This window comes from Cetorhinus maximus, chromosome 10 (genome assembly GCF_964194155.1).
Source record: "Cetorhinus maximus chromosome 10, sCetMax3.hap1.1, whole genome shotgun sequence".
In the NCBI taxonomy this organism is placed as follows: domain Eukaryota; kingdom Metazoa; phylum Chordata; class Chondrichthyes; order Lamniformes; family Cetorhinidae; genus Cetorhinus; species Cetorhinus maximus.
Window position 1 is genome coordinate 13,251,140 of NC_135888.1, and position 23,467 is coordinate 13,274,606.

Below are 23,467 nucleotides of genomic sequence, written 5' to 3' on the forward strand. Positions count from 1 at the left end.
GGTTTTATTTAGTGTGCAATGTACCTTTAAGAATAATACTGGGTAGGCAAGACTACATGATCTCTGGTAACCAATAGGAGTAGCAGCATACTGCAGTCAGTGTACAGTTAGAGTTGGAGTTGAAAGCACACGTGTAGTTGCTGCTGAATATATTGTAAATAAACTTAAATGTTTCCACCCGAGAAGTGTCTGCTGATCAACCCTATCATTAATAGTACAACTTGGCCAACCTACAACACCATCCAAAACCTCACACATATTATACCTGGTCATCTATGTCACTGTTGTTTGCAGAATTTTGCTGAGCACTACATTTCCCTACAACAGTGACTGCCTTTCAAAAGTATGATTGGGCAATGTACTTTATGATGCCCCACACCAAAAAAAGCTGCTAAATAAATGCAAGGTTGTCCATACTGCAGTCACGAATGATTATCTTTTTGAGTACAACAGTGCAGAAGAGAGTAGCTCATTGAAAAGGATTACAGTGTATGGAGACCGCAACTGAGTGCAGCAAGCCTTTGAGGGGGTGTGGGTTTCTGTGTTTCTCATTGAGTGAAAGAGCACGCACAGTGCACATTAAAAAACCTGCAGAAAGTGAGGAATGAAGTTACATATATGAAAACCAGACTTGGTTTAATAACATTTATTAAATGCATTGCAAGCTGCATTGCAAGCATAATTATAAAAGTACACTGCAGCAATTATTGAACATGCTTTCAAAAAACATAGAAATGATAAAATAAAAGCAGATTCATTTCCAGCAGAAAAGCAATTAGCTTTGCTATTACAGTGTACATTCTAAAATGTTACATTCATGAACTTCAGGAACGGGAAAACTATACAGCATATAGCGTTGAGCTATAAGGCCTCCAAAAACGCTGCCTTGGTCAATAATGCGTCAACCTAGTACACATCTAAGCAGACCTGGCTCTCGGTTTCTCGAATACTGAGCTTGTAGTCATGCCCCATTCACATTCGGGCTGTGCTGATTCTAATCCAGATTGGCTACAGTCTTGGATTTAAAAGACACATCAAAACAAAAAGGTGCGGAGAATAGTCACTTCAGAGAACGTGCAGAGAAACTCACCTGGTGCAGTGCTGGGCTGGTTCTGACTCAGCAGTAAACATATCACATACAGTGATAGGGCAACTACATAAAGCATTTACAGGAGTTCTGTCTGGCCAAGTTTTATTTTGTACTCTCTCCCATGGTGAAGGACAAGCCAATTCTCTCTGCCAATAACATGCGCCCAGACATACAGAATGAGTAGATACAGAGCCAAGCTCCTGGGCTCTGCTACTATACCAGAGTGACACAGTCCACCATGGTGGTCACTGTGGACAGTGGAACAGAGTGAGGTCGCCACTTTCATGCTAAATGGTCCAAACTTACTTTACATGCAACCAGCAGAGAGTACTTTGATCATATTGACCTGGACTGCACTCATAGCCAGAAGTGACAGTGCACTACACACACCAATGCTTCACCCACACCTAACACTTTCTTCCTCCACCTTTAGAAATATGTTTACTGCCCATCGGCATGCATGTGATCACGTCACCGTTGAATGAGCTTCATCAGCATAAAATAATCAAATGCAGATCTGATATATTTTAGACCATTAAGCAACTTGTGCACGCGGGATGGTTAGGATGGACCTGGAGGGCACTGATTCAGATCGATTTGATGCAAATTGACAATTTTTCTGGTGAAATGTGCGCAGTGAAACACCACCGTTACACAGTGAGTCGATGGACTCACTTTCCCACCATTATCACTTGTGTCCGAGTGCAGACAAAGAATTTTTCCCCACTGTTGGTACTTAGGACAGTGATAGTATTGCAACCACTCTAGTGGCAGACACGTTAATATGACCGTAAAAGTGTTTTTTTAATATGAAGTAATAATGAGTTATGGTACAGTTTCAGAGTGAAGCTCAGTTTACTAACAGCAAACAGTTTATTTTAATAACCACAAAGTTCCCACAACATCATTACACACCATAATCAACAAACTGTTCAAAAAGATATCAATTCTCAAATGAAACTCTGAATTCCTTAAAGAAGCAATTCTTTCTCCCTTCCCCAGTCAGGTCACTGTCCCAAGTGTTGCATCTCTCAAACATGACTAACCACCTGAGCTGCTCTATCATATCATCAACAACGCACATCCCCTCTCCACACCCCAATCCCAAATTTGGGTTTGGGTGGTTGGTCATTGTTCTGCTGTTTGCTGAGTCGGAGACATTTACCTGGGTGCACACACCACATTTGGAACCATGGAATGATAGCAAGGCCCCCTATTGGGGTCTAGTTTACATTAGTACAGTTTGCCCCAGAATCCAGCCACTCCCATCAACCCAGGACGGGCATCATGCTGTTATACGCACAGCCCCATTGGTAGATTCTAGTGTTACATTTGGGCTTTGTTTGCACTGCCTTAAGACCAACAGCATTCCCCTACAAAACTCACAGGCAAAATGGTGAGGTAATGCACCACTCGGAGTGACATTTATTTCAAATTACACCACGAAGTTAGACCAACAATAGGGTCACAGTGCAATGATTCAGCAACAAAAAAAAAAACAGACTTCAGCGCAAAAGAACAGAGCAGGAATTGTGAAAGTCTGTGATGTTTACTTGCTTATCACAGGCAATCCAATAGCAAATAGATCTAACGGGCAATGGTCTAAGCATACTCAACTTATTCATCAAGTTCAATTCCGATGTTATACCTAGTGTAGATGGCTGGGTGCACTTAAAGGATTACTTTCCTTGCAGGAAAGGAATCAGGAATAAGACCAATCAAAACATCTGCCAGTCACGTGAACAGAGGATTTTGGCAAAGTTGTTAAGAGTATTTTCTTGATTATCTAGACTTAGTTTAAAGCGAGAGAGAGAAATTCGATTCGGTAAGAGACTTTTTAGGTCTTCATGCAGGGGGGGGGGGGGGGGGGTGAAATTAAATCTGAGTTTTCAGACATAAAGGGCATTTCATCAGGCATCACCAGGCTGCAGTACTGATCACCCAGCCTGAAGAGTCGATGAAGAGGCACACAAACAAACACTCAGTACTGGCCCAAGTCCCCGGGCAGTAACCACTCAGTACTGAGTTTTGTCAAAGAAATTTAACGGGCAATGCTCTATTACACGTTGACATCACGGGCAGGAGATTTTAATCTGCTTCCCTCTACAATTCATTTATGGAAAAAGTAACTGGAAATGCTTATCAAAGGCATGCATGCATGCTCTCTAGATTGCAAGGTTGCAAATCTGTGCAGTAGATCACTTCGAATTCTTGGTGCTCACAATAGTTTAAATTGAATTAGTTTCTAAACCGGACCTTTGATATATTGGTACAGGCACAAAAGTGGGCACGAGATTTTAACACCTCAAGTTCAAAACATGTAGTTTCTATAGAATATACAGAAATTAAAACTTATTTATAAATATGTTGTGATACAAGTCTTCTAATTACATATATTGTACAGATTATCGTTTCAAATTAATGGGGCACAGGTGGTGTGTGAAACAAGTCCAAAAAATTCAATGGCATCACAATTAAATCATCAGCCAAAGCAGCACTTCTCTCAAGGGTTCTTAACTGCAGAGTTATATAGGATTGGCTTTATTTAAACTGGGTAGGTTTTAGGTTTTGTGCGATGAAGGTGGAACAAAGGCATCTGTACGTCGCTGTGCTAAATGAAACCAAGCAAATGTGCAGAAAGTATGATTGGCTTCACCAATGAATGGCTTAGCAAGCAAAGTTCTGTTTGGCTATAAAACATTCAGGCTGACACTACAACTACAGAAATGTGAAAAGTGCAATGATGAAAGCCACATTTCATTCAGGTCTAGTGGATATCTGCATGCTGTGAATTTGCCCATCACTGCATACATTCCACTGTGGCTCATTGCTTGAGCAAATACAATCAAATTGTTCAAAAGTGGAAGCAGTTACATACAGTGAAATATTAGTAGATGCAGCCCCTTAAAAGGTCTAGCAGTTAATCCATCACTGTAAATCAGTACCCCTGCTTACTGTTATTACAACATGGAAAAAAAAATAAAAGTAATCCTAACCAAATTGTCTGTCATTGGAAAACATACATAGAAACTGTGGTCAAGGTTTGTGTTCGGTTACATCACTTTTTTGCCCCCATAATATTTTGCACCAGGTCCATTGGCAGAGGGAATACAATGGTGGAGTTCTTTTCTGCAGCTATGGTGGTGAGAGTCTGCAGATAGCGAAGCTGCAGTGCTGCTGGAGATTCGGAGATCACTATAGCAGCTTCCTTCAAGGCTCTGGATGCATTCATTTCCCCTTCGGCAGCAATCACCTGCGAGAACAAACAGGGTCAGTGGGTCTGGAATAGAGTTCAGCAGCAAGAATATGAGAAGGGCAAATTCATTCATGACTGGGTGAATAGAAAACCTCCCTAGATTATGTCAGAGAAGATTCAACTTGACACGTTTAGCTGGGGTAGCGAAAAGGAGTGGGAAATAATTACACGGCGAGATTTTTAAAGACAGCTCTGAGAAAAGCCTCACCCCACCCCTATGCCTACACTTGTCTATAATTCCCCAGATGCTGCCTGAACTGCTGTACTTTTCCACTGAGCGCTTGGGTGATTTTAAAACAGATCCTTTTTCGGAAGGAACTCAAGAGTCAAGAGAAGGTCATAATCAAGTCTGGAGAGGCAGAAAGGGTGGGGCTGATTATTTGGCATCTTGACGTATCTCAAAGTGCTACACACTCAATTACTTACTTTCGAGGTGTCAAGGCCAACAGAACAGGCACTTTGCTCATGGCAATATTCATAAAACAGTAAATAAGCAGATAACCCGCCTGGGTTGGTGCTGGTTAAGGGAGGAATGCCAGCCAGGGTGTCAGGAAAACCCCTGCCCTTTAAGTAATGGCAGGAGATCTTTTACATTCCCCTGAATAGACAGGCAGCTGAGTTTTGGTTCACATCTGGCAGCTTTGACAATGCGGCCCCACTAAAGTGTCAGTCTAAATGATATACCCAAATTGGAACCACAACCCATTCACATCGAGACGAGTGCTTATTCCCTAACGCGGGCACTGGGATATTTCTGTCATTCTTTTGGTTAAAAAGGGCAAATAAGGATAATGCAGTTGACACCATATACGTGGATTTTCACAAGATCTTCAATAAGGCGCCACCTAGATGACTCATGACTAAAGATCAGAACGTGTGGAGACAGGGACAAGGGGCAGAATGGCTAGCAAACAGGCTACAAATTAGAAAACAGAGGGTAGCGGTTAAAAGATAGTTACTCTGACTGGTAAAAAGGTAGGAGGTGTCTTCCACAGGGGTCGCTGCTGAGATCACTGTTAATCACTATTTACATAAACTATTTGGACGTGGGCATACAATTTCAAAATTAGGCACACACCACCACATTTGGTGGGGGATGGGTTGGTGGTGTAGTTAATACAGAGTGCCGCAAAACACAACTTCCAAAATGGACCTATAATTGGCAAATGAACCTCAATATAGATAAGTGTGAGTTGGTATATTTTGGAAGGAAGAGTAAGGAGGCTGCATATTCCTTGGAAAATAAGTGTCTAAATGGGGTAGGGGAACAGAGGGTTGTGGTACTACAGATACACAAAATCACTACAAATCACGATGGTGGTGAATAAGGCCATAAAAAAAACACTGGGGTTCTAAAGGGATAGGACTGGAAAGCAAAAAAAGTTGTGTTAAACTTGTACAGAACCTTGGTTAGACTGTCAGGGTACTGTGAATAGTTCTGGTCTTCGTATCATTTAAAAAGGATGTGGAGGCACTAAAAATGTGCAAATAAGGTCTACGAGAATGATACAAGAACCGAGAGGTTATACCTATCGGGAGGGAGTGAACAGGCTGGGGCTCCTTTTTTCTAAAAAGACGGCCAAGGGCCGGAGATTATTGGTAGTTTTATAGGGTAGGCGCAGGTGTTGTTTCCACAGCAGACTGAGGAAAAGAGTGTTGAAGACCAGGGTCTCAAATGAGACTAAAGTCATGATTCAACAGGCAGTAGTGAGCCCTGCGCTACTATATGCTTCAGAGACTTGGACAACCTACAGCAGGCACCTCAAAGCACTGGAGAAGTGTCACCAGTGGCGCCTTCCCAAGATCCTCCAAATCCAGAGGCAAGAAAGGCGGGTCCAACAGCAACGCCCTCTCCCAAGCCAACTTGCCCAGCATCAAGGTGCTCATCACTTCAAACCAGCTCTGCTGGACAGGGCAATGTTGTTTCTATGCCTGACATCCAACTCTCAAAGCAGCTGCTCAACTCAGAACTCAGACGCACAGGAAACTCCTAGGACAGTGGAAATGCTTTGGCAATGTCTCCAAAGTGTTGCTGAAGAGGGCAAACATCCCCGCTGACTCATGGAAGTCCCTGGCTTTGGCCGCTTCATTCCGGAGGGCACCGGAAACAGTGAAAGACTTTGTTGGGAGCACGCAGAGGAGAAGATGTCGAGACATCGGAGAAATCCCACAAACCTCCAAACAATGCATTTAAGTGGAAGCTAGATAAACATGTGTGGGAGGAAGGATGGGAAGTTTGTGTGTAGAGCATTAACACTGACATGAACCTGTTGGGCAAATGCCCCAGTTCTGTGCTGTTAATACCAACCATACTTCTAGAAAGTTCCTGCTTTGCATCATCTGTTCCAATGCACTGGGCCATCTCAGGTTGTAACATCAGGGAGCGCAAAATCACTTTGCCAATTGTGCCTTTGGCCACCTCCTCTAATCCTTCTCCCACCACTCAGTAGCCGATGTTTAACATAAAACACTTTGGGAATCAAAAATAATTTTGAGGTTCTGTTTATGAGTAAGTTTAGCATGCTTGGGAGGGGCAGGTGACATTGGACCTATGGTTCTCTAAGCTCCACAGTGGAGTTTTTCCTCACTTCATGTCTGGGTCTGCTGTAGACTAATTGATAGAGATTGATTGCTGTGAATGGTCAACAACTCATTTATCATATGGCTAACAGCGCAAAGGGAAAATTAGATGGATTTTAGTCTTTTCTCATCAAGCATTTCCCATGTTTTATTCATTAAACACACTTTCTAAGGGCAAGTTAGCATTTGTGGGTATCTCTTTATATCCTGTAAGATGCTGGAACAAGCAGACACATCTTCACTTACTGCAAGTACCATATGTAAAGGCACATGCCTCCCGGTTTCAGATTCAGCTTTAATAACCTACTTCAATTTATTGATTTTATAACAAAACCCAATTGATTAAGTGCAATATCAGTTCCAGGAGGCATGATTTAAGAAATCTGCAGAGGATACAAAAATTAGCTGCGTGGTTGATAACGAGGAGAAGAAAGTTGCAGACTGCAGGAAAATAGCAATAGTCAGGTGGGAGTAGCAACGCGGCAAACGGAATTCAATCGGGGAAATGTGAAGTAGTGCATGTGGGGAGGACAAACAAGGTAAGGGATACACAATAGATTATAGGATCAAGAGAAGTGGAGAGAAACAGAGGGACTTTATTGTGCATAGTTAAGGGCACTCTATTTGAATGCACGCAGCATTGGCAACAAGGTAGATGATTTGACGGCACCAAGAGGTAAATGGGTCTGATTTAATTGCCATTACAGAGACATGGTTACATGGTGACCAAGGCTTGGAACTGAATATTCAAGGATATTTGTCATTTAGAAAGGATAGGCAAAAAGGTAAAGGAGGTGGGGTAGCACTGTTAATGAGGGACGAGATCAGTACATAAGTGAGAAAGGGCCTTAGATTGAAGGATCAAGGTGTAGAATCAATTTAAGTGGAGCTAAGAAACAACCAGTGGCAGCAAACATTGGTGGGAGTTGTTGATGAGCCACCAAAGTGTAGTAATAATGTTGGGCACTGTATAAATCAGGAAATGAGAGCTGCATGTAACATGGGTAGTACAGTAATAATGGGTAACTTCAATTTACATATAGACTGGGTAAACCTAATTAGCACTAATGCTGTGGAGGATGAGTTCCTGGAATGTGTACAAGATGTTTTTCTGGAGCAGTGGATTGAAGAATCAACTAGGGATCAGGCTATTTTAGATTTAGTAAATGAGAAAGGGCTAATTAATAACCTTGCTGTTAAGGTGCCTTTAGGAAATAGTGACCATAACATGATGGAATTTTACATTAAGTTTGAAAGTGATAAAGTTCATTCTGAATCTAGGGTCTTAAATCTCAACAAAGGAAACTATGAAGGTATGAGGGGAAAGTTGGCAATGGCAGATTGGGAAAACACATTTGATGGTGGACAGGCAATGGGTAGTGTTTGAAGAAATATTACGTGGTCTACAACAAATATACATTCCTCTAAGAGGCAAAAACCCTACAGGAAAGGTAAAATCAACCGCGGCTAACAAAAAGTTAAAGATTGCATTAGATCAAAGGAAATGGCTTATAAAAGATTTCCAGAAAAAGTGGTAAGCCCGAGGACTGAGAGAAATTTAGAATCCAGCAAAGGATGACTAAGAAACCGATAAAAGGGGAAAGAGAACATGAATGCATGTTAGCGAGAAACAAAGTTTCTTTACATATGTGAAAAGGAAAAGATTAACAAGGGCAAATGTGGGTCCATTGCAGATGGAGACGGGAGAATGTATAATGGAGAATAGGGAAATGGCGGAGAAACTAAATTACTTTGCGTCTCTCTTCACAGAGGAAGATACAGAAAATCTCTCAGGTACTAGGGAACGAAGGGACTTGTGAAAACGAGGAACTGAAAGAAATTAGTATTAATAAATAGGTAGTGCTCAAAAAATTAATTGGATTAAAAGGTTGATAAATCCCCTGTACCAGATGAGTTACATTTTAGAGTGTTGAAGGTGATGGTTGTAGAGATAGTGGATGCATTGGTGGTTCTATAGATTCTGGAAAGGTTCCTGCAGACTGGAAAGTAGCAAATGTAACCCCACTATTTAAGAAGGGAGGGAGGGAGAAAATGGAGAACTGCAGACCTGTTAGTTTGACCTCAGTAGTAGGGAAAATGTTAGAATCTATTATAAAGAATGTGATAACTGGACACTTGGAAAATAATGATATGATTGGACAGAGTCAACATGGATTTATATAAGGGGAATCATGTTTAACAAACTTGTTGGGAATTTTGAGGATGTAGCATAGATAAAGGAGAACCAGTGGCTGTGGTGTATTTGGATTTTCAGAAGGCTTCTGATAAGGTTCCATACAGGAGGTTAGTAAACAAGATTAAAGTGCATGGGATTGGGGGTACTATACTGGTATGGATGAGAATTGGTTAACAGACAAAAAACAGTGAGTAGGAATAAACAGGTCATTGTCAGGATGGCAGGCCATTACTAATGGGGTACCTCAAGGATCAGTGTCCAGGCCACAGCTGTTCACAATCTTTTTAAACGTTTTGGATGTGGGGACCAAACGTAATATTTCCAAATTTGCTGATGACACAAAACTAAGTGGGAATGTGAGTTGTGAGGAGGATGCAAGGAGGCTTCAAGGGGATTCGGACAGGCTAAATGAATGGGCTAGGACATGGCAAATGGAATATAATGTGAATAAATATGAAGTTATCCACTTTGGTAGAAAAAACGGCAGAGTATTGCTTAAATGATGAGAGGTTGGGAAGCGTTGGTGTCCAAAGGCACCTTGGTCGTGAATCACTAAAACCTAGCATGCAGGTGCAGCGAGCATTTAGGAAGGCAAATGGTATGTTGGCCTTCATTGCGATGGGATTTGAACGCAGGAGTAAAGATGTCTTGCTGCAATTGTATAGAGCCTTGGTGAGACCGCATTTGGAGTACTGTGTACAGCTTTGGTCTCCTTATCGGACAAAGGATGTACTTGCCAAAGAGGGAGAGCAATGGAGGTTCACCAGACTAATCCCTGGGATGACGGGATGAGGAGAGATTGAGGAGATTGAAACTCTAGAGAATACAGGTCCAAAGAATGACAGGTGATCTCATTGAAACTTACAAAACTCTTACTGGGCATGACAGGGTTGATGCAGAGAGGATATTTTCTCTTGCTGGTGAGTCTAGAATGGGGAACACAGTCTCAGGATAACGGGCAGGCCATTTAAGGCGGAGATAAGGAGCAATTTCTTTACTTGAAGGGTGGTGAATATCTGGAATTGTCAACTTCAGCGATTGGTGGAAGTTTAATCACTGAGCATGTTCAAGGCAAAAATCAATAGATTTCTGGATACTAATGACATTAAGGAATATGGGGACAGTGGGGGAAAATGGCGTGGAAGTAGATATCAGCCATGATTGTTTGAATAACGGAGCAGGCTTGATGGGCCAAATGGCCTACTCCTGCTCCTATTTTCCTACAGATCCCTGAAGATGGTTAAGGTGGCATACGAGATACTTTCCTTTATTGGTCAAGGCATAGAATATGGGTTGGGGGGTTCTGCTGGATATGTATAAAAGATTAGTTACTCCACAGCTACTGTACTGTGTACAGTTCTGTTCACTGTATTACAGGAAGAATCTGATCACACTAGAGGACACAGAAGACATTTATGAGAATATTGCCAGGTGTGGGGAATTTTAGCGATGAGCAAAGGTCAGATAAGCTGGGGTTGTTTTCTTTGGAACAGAGGAGGCTGAGGGGGAGATTTAAACCGAGGCGTATAAAATGACGAGGGGCCTAAACAGGTTGGACAGGAAGGACCAAATTTCCGTTAGCAGACAGGTCAAGAACTAAGGGGCAGAGATTTTAAAGTAACTGACAGAAGGATTAGAGGGGAGTTGAGGAGCCATTTTTTCATTCAAATGGTGGTGGAGGTCTGGAACTCACCGTCTAAAAAGGGTGGTAGAGCCAGTAGCCCACACTGCATTTAGAAAACACTTGGATATGCACTAGAAATGCTGTAACACAAGGCCAAGAACTGGGAAGTGGGATTACACGCTATAGGCCTTTTACAGACCAGAGAGACATGATGGGCCAAATGGCCACCTCCTGTACTATAAATTAAATGTTGCTTGCAGAAAAATTATTTAACCATTTTTTTTCCACCCTGGATATATAATCTTACAGCAGAACAATTTCCCCATTGGGGAAATATTTTTGAATTAGAAATGCTTATAGTTTTAAGACTGCATCCCAGTTAAGATCCACTTTGATGTTAAGCTGCTTCAGAGCAGCCAATTCTGACAAGACAAGGCAGCCTTTAGTGCAAAACATCAATAGTCCTGAGTAGTCCTTAATCATATCCACACTGAACAGAGCCCAAATACAGTAGAGACCAAAAGAGACCTCACCGAACTCCAGAGGGAGCGAAAGGACCCAAACACTCGCATTATTTTAACAGATCAAAACATCAGGATTGATTCCACTCTAACGCTTTGGGACAGCAGATCAGCCAACACAGGTCCAAGGTTGCCCAAGTCAATACAGATGTATGATAGTCTTATCAAGTAACCTTGTTGTTAAGGCGGCTTTACCTGCCAAAATAGATTTGCTGATCGCAAGAAGAAAACTAGACATCTAAAAGACAGCATTTGTAATGCAGCAGCATTTTTAGCTGAAGGAGAAGGTTTTCTACCTTGCCACAACCCCTGGCGTAACTAATTGCACTTCACAATTCCGAGAAGGTGGAACATGTCCGTTAATTCTGACTCAGTCATGCTGATTGGTATTTTTGCTCTTTTTGCTGCCGAGCTTTTATTTTATTTATTTAAATGGGAGAAATAATACATGACTGTGGTTTAAGAGCCACGCTGGATTAGGAAAGGTGAACACATTATCTGACCAAATGCAGAGTACACGTTATTAAAAAAAAGCTAAAATTTAAAAAACCCTCGTCATTTTGCCGCGGTGAAGCACTTTTGATTCCGCTTAAGCGTTTGTTCTCATTTTGCTTACCTTGGCTCTGGCCTCCCTCGATGCTTCAGCCTCAGCTGCCATCGCTCTCTGGAGTTGAACAGGCAGCTTCACATCCTTGATCTCTACACGTTCAACCTTAATGCCCCATTCGTCCGTTGCAACATCAAGCGTCGTCTTGGAAAAATCAGTTAAAAAGTGACTTTACTGGGACAGAAGGAAGGGCCAAAGCTTCGCCAATGCCTTCCTCCCCACTCCACAATCTCCACATTTAGGGTTCAGAGCAGGACATAACTATAATATTAAATAAAAGTCCCCATTTTCTACCTGATCAGCCCCATCAACAGAGAAGAAGGAAATCGTAGGTAAAACTTGATATAATGCGACTCCATTCGAAATATAAATTACACATTAAGGCTGTGGTGTGGAGGATATAAAAAAGGAATCGCCCAAATCACAGGCTGTAACACACATTCTTTTATGTTAGGGGTAAAATGGAGGATAGTAGAAATAAGCAGGCCGCCCACATCTGAAAAAGGTTAATGTTTCTGGCGTAGATCCTCTACCAAAACAGAGTTCAAAGGACCTTGAGCATTAGTCAATCTTACTGATGTCTATGGCTGGCTGTGCAGAAGTTGAACTCACACAGCCCCAGGTGCTGCCCTATTTGTTCAGCACCAACACATCAGCTTTTCACCACATATATTATTGGCTTGGATGACGGAAGGGGGAAGAGTTGTAACCTGCAACATTGGTTCTGTATCAGGTTAGGGGGCACAGTAAGTTGCGAGGATGAGAACAGAAAATACCAAGCGACACAGGCAAAGGTGAGTGGGCAAAGCTGTCAGTGTGGGCCATCCACTTTGGATCAAAGACAGACAACAGGTTATTTTCGTAAACTGGTAGGAAGCTGGAAACTGTGGAGGAACAAAGGAATCTAGGTGGCCATGTACTCAAATCACTAACAGCTAGCCCACCGGTAGAAAAAGTAACCAGAAAGGGGTAACTGAACGCTGGCCTTTATCTCGAGGGGTTGAACTCAAAAACCAAGGAAGTGATGCTCCAGTTTCACAGGACCCATTGGGAGTACTACGTTTGATTTTGGATACCAAGCCTCAGGAAAAGACACACTGGTCTTGAAGAGGGTACAGCACAGAATCACTACTCATACTAGGCCATAAAAGGGTTAAATCATGAAGAAGGTTGCATAAAATTGGCTTGTATTTCCTTGAATTTAGAAAGTTGAGGGGGTGATAAAATTGAAGCGTATAAAGCGATAAGGAATTCATTGGGATTGATAATAAAGGAATTATGCATTCTGCTGTGGGATAATAGAATGCAGCTTAATCTTAAAGTTAAACCTAAGCCTGAGTACATTTTCTCAGAGGATGGCAGAATTCTGGAATTCTCTCCTGTGAAAGGCTGTGGATATTGGGTCAAATGGAGTTTGAGACAGGCTTTTTTTTATTCATTCATGGCATATGGGCTTCTTTGATTGGCATTTATTGCCCATCCCTAGTTGTCCTTGAGAAGGTGGTGGTGAGCTGCCTTCTTGAACCGCTGCAGTCCACGTGGTGTAGGTACACCCACAGTGCTGTTAGGGAGGGAGTTCCAGGAATTTGACCCAGTGACAGTGAAGGAACGGCGATATATTTCCAAGTCAGGATGGTGAGTGACTTGAAGGGGAACTTCCAGGTGGTGGTGTTCCCATCTATCTGCTGCCCTTGTCCTTCCAGATGTCCTTCTAGTGGTCGTGTGTTTGAAAGGTGCTGTCTAAGGAGCTTTGGTGAATTCCTGCAGCGCATCTTGTAGATGGTACATACTGCTGCTACTGTGTGTCGGTGGTGGAGGGAGTGAATGTTTGTAGATGGGGTGACAATCAAGTGGGCTGCATTGTCCTGGATGGTGTCAAGCTTCCTGAGTGTTGTGGGAGCTGCACTCATCCAGGCAAGTGGAGGGTATTCCATCACACTCCTAACTTGTGCCTTGTAGATGGTGGACAGGCTTCAGGGAGTCAGGAGGAGAGTTACTTGCTACAGAATTCCCAGCCTCTGACCTGCTGTTTGTAGCCACAGTATTTATATGGCTGGGCCAGTTCAGTTTCTGGTCAATGGTAATCCCTAGGATGTTGATAGTGGGGAATTCAGCGATGTTAATGCCATTGAATGTCAAGGAGCGACGGTTAGATTCTCTCTTGTTGGAGATGGTCATTGCTTGGCATTTGTGTGGCGTGAATGTTACTTGCCATTTGTCAGCCCAAGCCTGGATATTGTCCAGGTCTTGCTGCATTTGGATTGATAGATTTTGTTTGGGAACAAGTCTCAAGTGATCTGCAGCAAAGGTGGGCAAATGGGCTTGAAGCACGGATCAATCCACTGAATGGAATACTCCCATTCTTTACCATTTATCATGTCCACTACTTAATGGTTTGCTTCCTAAAACTTCAATTCCTCTCAGGGTTCTAACAATCACCATACTGCTGAGATACACAAGTCATTACATAGTGTCCTGTACTATTGGAACTGTTCACACATTAAGATGCATGTGGCTTTAGGCTTCCAGTCCTTACTATGAGTTAGTGTTCTAAACTCATGATGTCCTGTGAAAAGATATATATTCTGTAAATTATATGAAGATAATATGTTTTTGGTGGGGGGTGGGATTGTGAAATGAAGTGTAGGGTGGTAAGATTAAATAGTGAAGCTTCACTTTAAAAAGCTGGCTTGAAAACTTGGAAATAAATACAAATCCGACCAAATTCAATTTTCTAACCAGGAAGTCAGCTATTTAAAGTCACAGATGTGTACCCACCACTCGCATGATAAACATTTACTTGTTTTGCATAACTGCACCTGCACTTTGGTATTATTCAGTAGTTGGAATTCACATAATAATCGAAGACTAAATGATTAACAGAAGGCTTTATTGTGTATTTAAAAGACGATGTGAACAGGACTAAACCCTCTCCCTCTCTACCCCACTACCCACCCCCCACCCCCAAAAAAAGCACACAAATTAAACCAAACCTACAAAAACATACAAGAGGGGAGCATGCAGATAGGGTTAGATTAAATAAGGTGGGAAGGGAGCTTGAGTGGAACATAAATATTGGCGCAAGCCGAATGGTTTGTACCTGGGCTGCGCCGTAAATTCTATGCAAAGAACAAAACTTGTTGGTCTTCCAATGCGAAGAGCTGTCGATGACCAAGCATTGAAGACTGGCGTATTTCCAGGCCCAGGAATCTGTGCCAAGGGACACAATAAAGCAGGGGGCAGCCGCCACAAAGGAATAGGTGGCACACCTTGTAAAACCCCTTGGGCTGCAAGTTTGACATCAAATGAATATTGTAGTGAGGCACCTCAGAGTGCCACGAATTGTATTGAAAGAAACTGATATGCTTTGCAGTTTCTGCAATGTTAAAGTGAGCTGTTATGTAAGGCGCCTTTTTACAAAATCTTTTGAATAAAAGTATTCAATTTTTTGGGAACAAAAACGATTCAAAGTAAGTGCATGAAATTGAAGGTCACCTGTCACTCACCTGCATGTTGTGTGCAATTTCCTCCCTGTCTGACAGAATCTGAGACAGATTCTTTGTTCCGAGTACGTTTCTCAGTGTGGTCTGTGCCAAGAGGCGGGTGGCCGAGTCTGCATTCGTGATGTTTGCAACAGCGAGTATCGCATTCTGAACGCGGTAATAAACGACTCCGTCAACACTGACGGTCACAGAATCCTTGGTGAGAATCTAGAGAAAAACCAATCAAAAAAAGGTAACGGGGCAGACGGAGAATCCGAGAGCCTAATCTGACACAACAGCGTGCCGGATATGGCGCTAAACATCTTACCTCCTGAGGTGGAATGTCAAACGAAATAGTCCTCATGTCCACTTTAACAAAGGAGTCAGTACAGGGCAAGACGAAGAACAGCCCTACAGTTAAAAGGAGAGGAAAGAGAAAACCTATTAGAATAGTTTCGGGAACAGTGTCAAGCGGTTGCACATTATACAAAACATGATTTACATGGCGCAGCCACAAGAGCATAAATTACACTGTACTAGCACTATATATCCAGTTTCACTGTAATTAGCATAGAAGTGTTGAAATTGTTTTATGGATGTTGGCATTTTGAGGTTAAAAATATTTTATTCAGATACAATGCACACTGGTTATGGTAACCACATGTTACAAGAAAAGTGCGCAACTTAACGTTTGCATTTTTAGTTCTCAACTCTTCTGGACGCTCGGAACATTCCCTTCTCCAACAGGACTCAACTATTTTTAAAACCACTAAGAATTTTCCCCTCCCCCAACACCCTGCACCAAATACAAACGAACAGCCTGAAATAGTCGTCACTTAATAGTTCTACAGAGTTTAATTAACGCAGCACAAGTCGACAGAAGACGACGACTCCGAGAGCGAGTGCTGCCCCACTGGAAAAGATCTTGGGATGTCAGACTTTTTGTCCCGGATGAAACACTCAAGTGAAATGACTTTTACAACTGTGGAGCTTAACTGACAACTTATGAAGTTACAAAAGCACAAATACTGACTGTTCTCCTTGGAGCAAAAGAGATTGAGGGGGGATTTGATAGAGGTGCACTGGATTACATCAGGTTTAGATAAGGTAGAGAAAGAAAAGCTATACACCCATTAGCCGATCGTACCGGGACCTGAGAACGTAGACTTAAAGTTATGGGCAAGCGATACAAGGAGGAATGAGGGGAGGATTTTTATTTGTAAATGCAGCGAGTGATAATGACCCACAACTCCCTGCCCACGAGCGAAATGGAGATGATTAATGACTTGCTCAAAATAAATGCATTTCGAAACCTACATATTTTGAAATGTAATTGTACTTTTAGCTTTACAGGAATAAACAGCCAAGTCAGAATAGTCCCTTAAAACTCTCCACATTCGGGACTGAAAAATCACTTTTGGTCAGTGTTTGTGCAAAAAGCTTGATTATGAAAGCCGCTAAAAATAAAATTAAAGACCTTCAGTGTTGTGTAAGCTGGGTGTGACAGAGGGCTTTGCAGCACTGCTGTACAGTTCCTGACGAGAATATATTCCCAACTCTCACCCGAAAAGGTGAGAAAATTTGGAAATCCAGGCATCAGCCGATAACTGAGCAAAGAAGGCTGCCTGCCAGCGCCCAGCTTAGGTCATGGGATCCGGAGTCATACTGTTTACATCATGAACTTTTCTAAAGGGAATCCACCCACCTACACAGGATCTAATCTAATTAGGGTACATTCATCAAGTGCAACGAGCTTAGCCTATTTGTGTCATAACGAGCATCTGGGATCAGAAAATGATCTAATTGCTTCTGTTTTTTCCTACATACATTTTTCATCCTCAGTCCCAATGCGAGGGGCTAGGCCAACTATTATGCATTTCCCCACAGCCTTCCCCCTCAGTGCAGGGCTAACTGATGATAGGTCTAAAAAAAAGGTGCTTATTCTATACGGGTACTGCAGGCCAGATTTTAAGCCCATTATGCAGCCACTAGCTTCTGTATCATTAAAGAGACGAGGGTCTGCCTGAACCCGCATCCCTTTCCTTATCTCTGTACTTGCTTAAGACCAGTTAGATCGCCAATTTTAGTGGAGGGATTGCTGAACTTTGAGAAATGATAATTCAGGACAACATTAGCAAGTCACTTGGACCAATATAGACTAATTAAGGGAAACCAACATAGATTTGTTAAAGGCCTATATCGTGTTTGACTAACTTGATTGAGTTTTTTTTTTGATGAGGGTAACGCGATCGATGTTGTGTGCAGGGGCTTCCCAAAGGCATTTGATAAAACGCCACCTAACCAGTTTTGTCAACAAATTTGAAGCCTGTAGCCTTAAAAGGAACAACGAGGGCCTCGATTTGGAAATTGGCCGAGTGACTGGAAACAGAAGTAGTGGCGAGCAGCTGTTCTTCAGGCTGGAGTGAGTTCTGTAGTGGGGTTCCCCAGGTGTCGGTGCGAGGAAACGGCTTTCCTCGGTTTTTATGAATGGCCCGACTTGGACAGACAGGGCATCGTTTCAAAACCTGCAGACAACACGAAGCTGGGAAGTGGAAGCTGTGGCAGGATTTAAAAATTTTTTTTAAAGCTTTTCATGGGATGTGGGCATCGCAAGCAAGGCTGGGATTTGTTGCCCAACCCTAATTGTCCTTCAACAGAGGCCTGCTAGGCCATTTCAGAGGGCAGTTAAGAGGGCGGGTCTGGAGTCACATGTAGGCCAGGCCAGATCAGGGTGGCAGATTTCCTTCCCTAAAGGGCAGTGGTGAACCAGGTAGGATGGAAGATGGTTTCATGGTCACCGTTACTGAGACTAGCTTTACATTCCAGATTTTGGAACCGGTCCCTTTTTTAAATTTCATTTTATGGGATGTGGGCATCACAGGCTAAGCCAGCATTTATTGCCTATCCCTAATTGCCCTTGAGAAGCTGGTGGTGAGCTGCCTTCTTGAACCGCTGCAGTCCATGCAGTGCAGGTACACCCACAGCACTGTTAGGGAGGGAGTTCCAGTATTTTGACCCAGTGTCACTGAAGGAACGGCCGATATATTTCCAAGTCAGGGTGATGAGTGGCTTGGAGGGGAACTTCCAGATGGTGATGTTCCCATGTGTCTGCTGCCCTTGTCCTTCTAGTGGTTGTGGGTTTGGAAGGTGGTGTCTAAGAAGCCATGGTGAATTCCTGCAGTGCATCTTGTAGATGGTACACACTGCTGCCACTGTGCGTTGGTGGTGGAGGGAGTGAGTGTTTGTGGATGTGGTGCCAATCAAGGGGGCTGTTTTGTCCTGGATGGTGTCAAGCTTCTTCAGTGTTGTTGGAGCTGCACTCACCCAGGTAAGTGGAGAGTATTCCATCACACTCCTGACTTGTACCTTGTAGATGGTGGACAGGTTTTGGGGAGCCAGGTGGTGAGTTACTCGCTGCAGGATTCATAGCTTCTGACCTGCTTTTGTAGCCACAGTATTTATATGGCTAGTCCAGTTCAGTTACTGGTCAATGGTAACCCCAGGATGTTGATAGTGGGGGATTCAGTGATGGTAATGCCATTGAATGTCAAGGGGCGATGGTTAGATTCTCTCTTGTTGGAGATGGTCATTGCCTGGCACTTGTGTGGTGCGAATGTTACTTGCTATTTCTCAGCCTAAGCCTGGATATCGTCCAGGTCTTGCTGCATTTGGACATGGACTGCTTCAGTATCTGAGGAGTCGTGAATGTTGCTGAACATTGAGCAATCATCAGCAAACATCCCCACTTCTGACCTTATGATGGAAGGAAGGTCATTGATGAAGCAGCTGAAGATGGTTGGGCCTAGGACACTACCTTGAGGAGCTCCTGCAGTGATGTCCTGCAACTGAGATGATCGACCTCCAATACCACAACCACCTTCCTTTGTGCTAGGTTTGACTCCAACCACCGGAGAGTTTTCTCCCTGATTACCACTAACTCCAGTTTTGCTAGGGCTCCTTGATGTCACATTTAGTCAAATGCTGCCTTGATGTCAAGAGCAGTCACTTTCACCTCACCGCTAGAGTTCAACTCTAAAGTGGGTGCATTTAGAGATCTGGGAGTAATTGAGCACAAATCGGTGAAGGTGACAGGGCAGGTTGAGAAAGTGGGTGAAAAGGCATACAGGGTCCTGGGTTTTATAAATAGACTCAGAGTACAAAATTACAGTGAACATTTACAAAACATCGGACCCGCCTCAGTCATGGCTTTGAATAAATGGAATTGGATAAGCGCCTGAAGGAAAAAGGTTGCAGGGCCAAGCGGTAAGGGCAGGGGAGTGGGATCAGCTAAATTGTTCTCGCAGAGAGCTGGCATGGACTCTATGGGCTGAATGGCTTCCTTCTGTCCTGTAACAATTCTATAGTCCTAAGAGCCGATGGCCAATTGGAGGGCCAGCAGACGCTTCAGCCCCGCAGGAAGAGACCATCAATTGGTACATATGGTCCCTGGGTGGGAGGGCATTCCTTTACCTCCTCCACCATTGGTAGAATGCCACAGTGGCAAGAAGGTGCCAAGCATTCCACAGCCCCTGCCTTCCCTCACCGTTTTACGGGCACCGCCCCCACTCCCCTGGAGGGCTGTAAAATTCAACCCTTCAGGTGCATCCAATTCAGGAAAGAAATTCCGGCCAAGAAAAGTGATAAATTCTGGTTTGTAATTAGTGTGTAATGTACCTTTAGTAGTAATATTTGTTAAGAAAGATCACATGACCTGTTGCAACCAATAGGAGAGTAGCGTGGGCTACCCCAGCAGTCAGTGTAGAGATGGAGCATGCAGTTGAAAGCACATGTGTAGTTGCTGATGAGTATATTGTAAATAAAATTAGTGTTTCCACCCAAAAAGTATCTGCAGATCAACTCTATCATCAATAGTACCATCCTGGCCACTCTTACGACAAACTGGCGATGAGGATAAAACAGGATTGAACAGAAGACATTAAGTTAGAAAGAACTCGGCACTGTACCTCGCCCAGCGATTATAAGTAGCAAGCTTCGTTAGAATTGAAGAAGTTATTTCCTCTCAAAATGACACAATTTGGGAAAGTTGATCCTTTTGAACCAGCCACAGGCGATTGGTCTCAAGCGAACGAGATTTCGGGGGAAGGGAAGGTGAGAGATCCTCTTGAGTGCTTGTGGGGGGGCAAAACCTACAGTCTGATTCAAAGTTTGATGGCACCCAGCGCCCCAGATTCCAAGAATTTCAATGAAGTGGTGGACCTTGTGAAAGGTCCCTTTCAACCCAAGCTCTCAGTCACAATGCTGAGGTTCAGGTTCAATTCGCGAAATAGAGCGCCGGGTGAGACAATTGCATGTTACGTGGCAAATCTGGGACATTGAGAGTTAGGTACGACTCTAAACGACACGCTCTGAGATCGTTTAGTGTGTGGTGTGAATGAGGACACTATTCAGAAAAGATCATTGTCCGGAGTGAATCTGGACTTCAAGAAGGCGCTAGAGATAGCGCTGGCCATGGAAAGTGCAGTAAGAGATTCAAAAGCAATACAGAGTGCACAAACGGCACCGTCCTCTGCATCGGGCAAGAAATCTCAGCCAAAAAGGGCACAAAAAAGGTGAGACTCAGCCGAGAAGCGGGAACCAGTACCCACTAGCCGACAATAAGAAAAATAACTTCACAGCGAAATCAAAGGATAATTTTAATAGAGGTGGAAACAGGCAGTCTTTTAGCGATTGGCAGTTTAAAAAAAAAATCGAATGTCACTATCGTCACAGAATTGGACATACGATGAGGCAGCGCAAGGAAAGATTCAATTAGGTTTGTAAACAAAAGAAGAAGCCCAATGAAATCTACAATGTGGAAGAACCTGAAACAACAAGTTCAGACATTTACTCATTGTTTAATCTGAAAGTTGGAAAGACAGAACCAATATTTGTCACAGTGAAAGTAAATGGCAAAGAATGGAAGTATACACGGGAGCTTCCACTACAGTAATTGGGGAATATATCTTCAGATATTTGAATAGTGGTGAACGTCAATTAAGTTTAGAAGAAACAGCCGCCAGGCTAAACACATACACGGGTGAAGACATTCAAGTAAGAGGCATAAGCGGAGTAACTGTCAATTATGAAAGCCAATCGGCAGAGCTACCCTTGATGATGGTAGCAGGCAAGGGACCAAGCCTCCTGGGGTGAAATTGGTTAAAGGAGATTAAGTTAGAATGGGCTGAAATTTTCCAGTTGAGAGCAAGTGGGCTACCAGAGCTACTTAGAAAATACACCACTATCTTCAAGGCGGAACCATGGAAAGTCCAGGGCCTGCAGGCCAAGATTCATGTGGATCCGGGAGCAAATCCTCGCTTCATGAAGGCAAGACAGGTACCATACACCCTGAGAGAAAAAGTTGACACTAGAACTGAACAGACTAGAGATAGACAGACAGACTATAACAGGACATTATACAACCCGTGCAGTTCTCAGAATGGGCAGCACCCATCGTGCCCGTCCTTAAATCTGACCAAAGTGGCTGAATTTGTGGGGGCTACAAACTGACAGTTAATAAAGTAGCTAAGCTAGACAGGCATCCCATTCCAAAAATCGAAGACCTGTCCGCCAAGCTGGTAGGAGGGACAACGTACACAAAGCTTGACATGAGTCACGCTCATCAACAACTAGAATTGGATAATGCCTCCCGGAAATTTGTCACAATTAATACCCACAAAGGGTTGTACCTATGTACACGACTGCCTTTCGGTGTCTGCTCAGCTTGTGCCATTTTTCAGAGAACAATGGAAAGTTTACTGCAGGGACTGCCCCAGGTTGTGGTCAATTTAGACGACGTGTTGATGACAGGATTCACTGAAAAAGAGCATCTGGCAAGCTTTGAAGTCTTAAAGCATTTCTTGCAAGCTGGAGTGCATTAAAAAAAAAACGAGAAGTGCATGTTCCAAACGAGGAAGGTAACCTATGTGGGTCACTGGGTAGATTCACAGGGCCTCCAGCCGGTTGAGGAGAAAGTAAGAGCCATAAGAGAGCCACCGGTGCCAAAGAACACCTCAGAGCTCAAATCATTCCTAGGAATGATTAACTATTATGGGCGGTTCTTACCCAATTTGCCTACAGTGCTGGCCTGCTTGCATTCTCTGCTCAAAAAGAACCAACGTTGTTATTGGGCGGTGCCCCAAAAAGCTTTCATAAAGGTGAAACAATATTTGCACTCGTCCAATCTATTAGTGCATTATAACCAGACAGAAGAATTGGTGCTGACATGTGACACATCTCCCCACAGATATGTGGAGATATGTGCTCCCACGGGAGCAGTGCTCTCTCATTGGCACGGATCGGCCAATAGGTTACTTATCAAGAACACTCACCACAGCAGAAAAGGGAAACTCGCAGATAGATAAAGGCCTGCCCATCATGTTCAGTGTCAAGAAATTTCACCAGTATGTACACGGCTGATATTTTACAATCGCTTCAGACCACAAACCATTGCTAGGATTGTTTAGAGAGGACAAGACTATACCACCCATAGCCTCAGGAAGAATACTGCGATGGGCTTTAATTCTGGCAGGATACGAATACATTTTCATACATAGGACCGGCAATCAAATCGCTAATGCCGATGCCCCTAGTCGTTTGCCTTTACAAGAAAATGATGAGCATGTCCCAGTTCCACAGGAACTTGTTTTACTGTTACATTTCTTAGATTCCTCACTTATATGTGCTCAACAGATCAGAGACTGGACAAATTGGGACCAAGTCCTAGCTCAGGTACAGGAACAAGTGCCGCATGATTGGTCACAGGAGTCCGTATCTGATGAAATTAAACTGTACTTCAACAGAAAACATGAAATAAACAGCCAGGATGGCATCTTATTGTGAGGAGCACGAGTGATAGTTCCTCCAAAGGGAAGGGAGCCACTTTTAATTGAACTACACAGTGCCCATCCAGGAATTTCCCGAATGAAGACCATAGCACACAGCTATCTATGGTGGCCTGGGATAGATGGTGAAATAGAGAGTTTAGTAAAGCATTGTGTGCAATGTCAGCAACTGTAAATGTTGCCAGTGACAGGTCCATTACACCCATGGGAGTGGCCAGGTAGACCCTGGGTGCAGTTACACATTGACTAAGTTGGACCTTTCCTGGGAA

General features: G+C 43.3%; 1 protein-coding gene across 1 annotated transcript in view; it reads right to left on the reverse strand.

Moving 5' to 3' along the window:
- Positions 1 to 631: 631 nt before the first annotated feature.
- stom (stomatin) overlaps positions 632 to 23,467 on the reverse strand; it is a 58,324-nt gene continuing 35,488 nt past the window's right edge. The window contains exons 4-7 of the mRNA XM_078549984.1: positions 15,686 to 15,768; positions 15,382 to 15,585; positions 11,885 to 12,019; positions 632 to 4,343 (exon numbers count right to left, since the gene is read on the reverse strand). Of these exons, the coding sequence (XP_078406110.1) occupies positions 4,149 to 4,343; positions 11,885 to 12,019; positions 15,382 to 15,585; positions 15,686 to 15,768 (617 nt within the window). The 3' untranslated portion in view covers positions 632 to 4,148. The remainder of the gene's footprint in view (positions 4,344 to 11,884; positions 12,020 to 15,381; positions 15,586 to 15,685; positions 15,769 to 23,467) is intronic.